This window comes from Mus pahari, chromosome 4, assembly GCF_900095145.1.
Source record: "Mus pahari chromosome 4, PAHARI_EIJ_v1.1, whole genome shotgun sequence".
Taxonomy (NCBI): domain Eukaryota; kingdom Metazoa; phylum Chordata; class Mammalia; order Rodentia; family Muridae; genus Mus; species Mus pahari.
The window spans coordinates 80,274,426-80,280,465 of NC_034593.1; the positions used below are offsets into that span (position 1 = coordinate 80,274,426).

At 53.3% G+C, this 6,040-nt stretch overlaps 1 protein-coding gene across 1 annotated transcript in view; it reads left to right on the plus strand.

Annotated features, from left to right (window-relative positions):
• Positions 1 to 514: 514 nt before the first annotated feature.
• She (Src homology 2 domain containing E) overlaps positions 515 to 6,040 on the plus strand; it is a 26,182-nt gene continuing 20,656 nt past the window's right edge. The window contains exons 1-2 of the mRNA XM_021196787.2: positions 515 to 1,263; positions 3,415 to 3,541. Of these exons, the coding sequence (XP_021052446.1) occupies positions 664 to 1,263; positions 3,415 to 3,541 (727 nt within the window). The 5' untranslated portion in view covers positions 515 to 663. The remainder of the gene's footprint in view (positions 1,264 to 3,414; positions 3,542 to 6,040) is intronic.

The following is a 6,040-nucleotide window of genomic DNA, read 5'->3' on the forward strand; positions in this document are numbered from 1 at the left end:
TTCTCAGGAGGTCGCAAGTCGAGGGCCACCAAGCTCTTCTCCCAACAGTGCCTGGGGCGGGAGGGGGGGGACCCCTCTCTGGTCCCGCAGCCAGAGCGATACCTGCGCAGCTCTCAGAGCCGCCCGGTCGAACTTCGAGCTTTCGCCCTCCGCGTCCAGCGCGGGGTTCCACGCGCCCACGGAAGGCTGCGCCCCCGACGAGCGTGCGGAACCGGAGAGCGAGGGAAGTCGCGCAGGCGCTCCCGACCCTTGTCCCCGAGCGCGACTCCTGGCCATGATCCCCTCACACGTCTCGTCTGCGGAGACAGAGCGGAGCTGGGCTCGGTGCTCACGCGGTGGCCCCGGCGCCGGCGAGGGAGGGGCGCGTCCGTCCTCCGTCCTGTGCGTCCACCGCGGGGCGGGCGCCGGGGCACTGCGGCCGCCGTCGTCCCTGCGAGGGTGGGCAGGGCTGCCGGGGGCTTCCGTGGGCTCGGCCTCGCCCACCTCGGGAGGAAAAGCAGGGGAAGCCCCGGCGCCCGGCGGCCCCAAGCGGCGGAACGCAGAGAACACGGCGGTCCGATCACCGCACCCGTCCAGTTTCGGGCCGAGCGGCTCCCACCCTGCCGGGCGCGCGCGTCTAGCGGCCGGGAGCCCGCGGTCGCCTCCAGCACCCAGCCCCGGGGAATGCGGCGGCTCCCGGCCCCTGGCGCCCCTCGGTGTCTCTACTGGGCCTCCTCGCTCTTCTGCTCCGCGGCCTCGACGTTCCCGGGCCCCCTGATGGCGGCGAAGTGGTTCAAGGAGTTCCCGCTTACTCTGAAGACCGCGTCGGAGCGCGCCCGGCCCGGGGGCGCCGGCGGCAAGCCGCGCAAGAACTCGGAGACTGGCGGGGCAGCGCCCACCCCGGGCAAGGGCCGTAAGAACTCAGCGGCCGAACTCGGGGCCAGCAGGGCGGGCAGCGGACCCCCCAAGGACAGTCGGCTGTCCCGGGACAGCCTGCAGGGTCTGATCCAGGCCGCTGCTGGCAAAGGCCGTAAGAACTCCCGGGTCACCGCCACCGCCACCGAGGAGGAGCCCCACCGGGGCGCGGTGGCCAAGAGCGCGGGCTGCAGCACCTACATCAGCAGGCTCATCAAGGTGGACACGCAGGAGAAGAATGGGAAGAGCGCCTACACGGGCGGTGGCAGCACCAGCAGCTCCAGCAGTTCCTCTTCCTCTGCGTCCTCTTCCCCGTCCTCCCTGGGCCCCGAGCTGGACAAGGCCAAGATAATGAGACAGCAAGACACGGTAAGAACACAGCATCTCTACCCACCTCTCAGTTGTGGAATTGGAAGGGCTGGGGAAGGGCGGGGGGGGGGCGGGGAGGATGCACGGGAGCCTGATGAAACCCAATATTCATTATGTATAAGTGAAGTTGAAGATGTTTTCTAAGGCCCTCCCCTGTAATCATTCTGACTCCCAAGTGATTCTTCAAAAATCACTGGAGACCTTGATGGCAAGGTTTGTTGTGGTTGGTTTTTGTTAGTTGTTTCAAAGAGCAGTTGAAGGAAAGGAAAGGAACTGGTCTTCCAATGGGTGTGGTGTACTGTGGTTCTTGTTTTCATGTTTGACATCAAGGGGTCTATCAAGCTAGACTTCTGTAAGGCTTACACCGCCTGAGCATGCAAAACATCAGTAGCCCGTGAACTGTGAAGCACAGGTTGCCCATCTTCCAGCCACTCAGAGTTTCAGCACTGCCCAGCAGCAAAACCTTCCATTCATTCTGTGGCTGTTTGCTGTACTGTAGCCATATAAGTACGTGCCATGGACGCTAAGGGGTGTGGGGGGCACAGTCCATAGCAAGGAAATGTCTTTAAGGAAATTACAGATCAGGAGAGAAGAAGGTGTTTCCTGCATGTTTGTCACCAGAGGGCTTCTGGGTCCTGTCCAGTGAACCTACTCTCTCCATCATTTTTTTTTTTTTTGCTTTTCAAGACAGACAGGGTTTCTCTGTGTAGCCGTGGCTGTCCTGGACCTCCCTCTGTAGACCAGGCTGGCCTCGAACTCAGAAATCCGCCTGCCTCTGCCTCCCAAGTGCTGGGATTAAAGGCATGCGCCACCACCGCTGGCTTGTAGAGCAGAGCCGAGTTTCTCTCCTGTGAGAAATGGGAGGGAGAAGAGCTCCCTCCCAGACTCCCAGATCTTAGGCTTCAGCCTGAGCAATCCCTTCACGGGGAGGGTCTTTACTTTTCTCTTTAAACAAGCTGCCTCCTGAGCCAGGCGTGGTGGCCTTTAGTCCCAGCACTCGGGAGGCAGAGGCAGGCGGATTTCTGAGTTCGAAGCCAGCCTGCTCTACAAAGTGAGTTCCCGGACAGCCAGGGCTGTACAGAGAAACCCTGTCTCGAAAAAAAAAAAAAAAAAAAAAAAACCTGCCTCTGAAGACAGTCAGGAACTTGTGGCCCCTGTGAGGTGGCATATACTGGGCACCTCTGTTCTTTGTTCGGGCAATCACAGAGATGCTTAGTGTGTCTATCCTGTGGTGGGCACCGAGCAGAGCCATGGGGAGATGGATGTGAAAGCGGCTCACATGTAACTGGGTGGTACCCTCACAGCCCCTTAAAGCCAAGGACTTCCTGGCTGCATCTGAGCTGTAGCATGTGCAGTGGCTGTCGAGGAGATCTGGATGGAGTTCATGGTTGTCACGGTCGGTCCTCTGTTGTGGTGTCATTTCCCCAAGGTTCATCCAGTCTGTTCCTCTGTCTTCACTTCTCCCTGAACTGTCGGAATTCTTTTCTCGTGCTCCAGTAGTGCCTCGTGAGTTTTCTAGAGAACATTCTACCAGACTGGAGCAGGCCTCTGGCTTCCTCCCTGAGAAGGGTTCTCACCCAGCTCCCGTAGAACAGAAGGGCTATGCACACAGTACCTCTTCCAGGTCTGGACTGGTAGATGCTCTTGGACACAAATATCATGAGAATTCTGTCTGTTCTATAGCCACCGAATCACTCTCCCTGTGAATGCCAGAACCCGGCACTTCTGCAGGACTGTTCAGTGCTAAGGTGTGAAGCCTGTCTCTCTGGGGCTTGTAAAAGTTCCCTGAGGCCAGGAAGTAGGTCTCAGGTTCACTTTGACTGGGACTGAATTGGTTAGCTGCAAGGAGCTGGGAGGACTGGGAGCTGCCAGCCTGTGGTACAAACTGAAGCCACAGATACCCCACTGCCCACTGCCCACCTGCCAACCTCTGACTCACAAGCAAGACTTTAGGCAAATTTTCACAAGTCAAGTACCATTAAAAAAGAAAAGTTTGTCTGACAGAGACATGTGATCAAGTGTGAAAATTGTGAGAACTGACAAGAGGTTTTTGACTCCTTACACCTGTAGGAGATTTCAGCAGCCATTTCAATGCAGTTGCCCATTTTCGAGTCTGGAAATCCTTAGCAACTGTCCTTTCTTATTGGTCAGGTCATCATTTTAGAGGACTACGCTGACCCATATGATGCCAAACGGACAAAAGGTCAAAGGGATGCGGAAAGAGTGGGTGAGAACGACGGCTACATGGAACCGTACGATGCACAGCAGATGATAACAGGTTTGTGAGTGAGGACGGGAGCAGCAGCTCATTCTGACTGTTAGAGAACTGTAACCAGGACGTGGCAACATGTACCAGCACTGGGAAGGTGGAGGCAGGAGGCTCTCTGTGAGTTCAAAGCCAGCCTGTTCTACAGAGTGAGCTTCAGATCAGTCAGGGCGATGTAGAGAGACCCTGTCTTTAAAAACAAAACAAAACAAACACAAAAACAAAAGCAAACGAACAAAAAAAAACCTAGAGAGATGGAAATAGAGACAGACAGACAGACAAGTGGTTTGATCGATTGATAGATTGATCTAGGGAAGAAAGCAATTTAACTAGGTCCTGCTGACTAGAAATTAGATCCAAATCTTAAAGGGAAACTTTCTAAATGTCCTTTAGTGTCTCTCAGAGTTTTAGGGATTTGACGTTTTGTTTTTCTAATTTTGTGCAAGATGTCATCTGAGAGTCTGTCAGGATGCAGCCTTCGTCGTCTAAAATAGTTTATTACATTTTATCTGGGTGTGCATGTGCCATGAGTGAGGGTGGAGGTCAGAAGACAACTCGTGGGATGCAGTTCTCTCCTTCTCTCTTGTGGGTCCCAGGGAGCAAACTTGGGTTGTCACGTCAGGCTTTGTGGCAGATGGCTTTACCCACTGAGCTGTCTCACTGGCTCACGGTCTTCAACTTTGAGATAGTTAAGATACAGTTCGTCTCACATTCAATAGCATTTTTTTTTTTTTTTTTCGAGACAGGGCTTCTCTGTATAGCCCTGGCCGTCCTGGAACTCACTCTGTAGACCAGGCTGGCCTCGACCTCAGAAATCTGCCTGCCTCTGCCTCCCAAGTATTGGGATTAAAGGCGTGCGCCACCACACCCAGCTTCATCTCACATTCAATAACATTAGCATTCCTAATGGGAGTCAAAAGCCAGTACAAATATACACTTAAGGGGTTCAATTAATAACCATTTGCAGATGTAATATAATTTTTTATATCATGGTAGAAGATTTATCTCAAGTTCTTCAATATTGAAACAAAACAATTAGTTACTGGGGAATCATTAAATAACAATCACTGCCAGCCATTCCGGGCAAATCACATGAAACCAAGCTGATCTTGTCACTTTCCAAGCCCAAGCCATTCCAGCCCATGGGCTAAGCCAGTCCTCTTGTCATAAGTGGTTGGTTCTCAAGCAAAACAGCAAACTAGTTGTTCAGATTTACTTGGGAATTCTAAAGTAAAATGACTGTTTAAGGAACAGTTGTTCCGTAAACACCATAGTGAAAACTGTGGCTGCTGAAGCACCCTCTTCACACGTGGAAGGCTTTCTCATGATGAAGCACACTGCAGAGCTACCCAGCTCCAGCTGGGCAAGCCCATCCCTGCAGAGGGGTAACTGTCACACCCTGGAAAGCCAAGACAGGCTGGAATGATCTGAGCGAGCAAGCGAGAGAGCTACAGGAAAGCCCTGCTCCGTTTCCTGCTTCCCTGCTCACAGAGATAAGGCACCACTCTGGGGAGGGTGTGCCCTGGCCAGGCGGTGACCCTGCAGGTCACTGGACTGTGGCCCTAATGAAATCTGTGAATGAAAGGAAGTGAAAATGAAATTAGTCACTTTTACAAAATATCAGCGACTTAGAAGGACTAAGGGAAAGGGTTGGCTTTTGCATATGACCAAGGAAAAGTGTTTTCTTTTTCTTTTTATTCTTTTACTTTTTATTTATTTTTAGAATATCACACGTAAGTATGATGATGGTCACACCCGCCCCTCCCTCCAACTCCTCCCGTGTGCACACCCCACCCCTCTCAAACACATGGCCTCTTTTTCCATTACAATATAGAATAGGTGGCATATATGTATAACTATAAATAAATATAATATGCATAAAACCTACTGCACCCATTAGTGTTGCTCCCATGCATGTGGGTGTAAAGCTGACCACAAGGCATGGGCATCCTACCTGGGGCTTGTCCCCAGTTGGAACTGACTCTTCCTCTTTTAGCAGCTATGGATTTCCTGTAGCTTCTCAATGGGTGGGGCTGGGGATAACCCGTAAGCCCTTCCCCACCTTGCTTATGTGTTTCCTAGTGTGCTGTTGAGCAGGCAGCCACAGCTGCTGAGAGATCAGGAGTTAAGCATCCCTGCCAGGTCCAGCCGCTAGGCAGTCCTCCAGTCTCTCAGCAGTCCTCCAGTCTCTCACAGCAGTCCTCCAATCTCTCAGCAGTCCTCCAGTCTCTCATGGCAGTCCTCCAGTCTCTCAGCAGTCCTCCAGTCTCATAGCAGTCCTCCAGTCTCTCAGCAGTCCTCCAGTCTTTCAGCAGTCCTCCAGTCTCTCACGGCTGTCCTCCAGTCTCTCACAGCAGTCCTCCAGTCTCTCACGGCAGTCCTCCAGTCTCTCACGGCAGTCTTCCAGTCTCTCAGCAGTCCTCCAGTCTCTCAGCAGTCCTCCAGTCTCTCACAGCAGTCCTCCAGTCTCTCACGGCAGTCCTCCAGTCTCACAGCAGTCCTCCAGTCTCA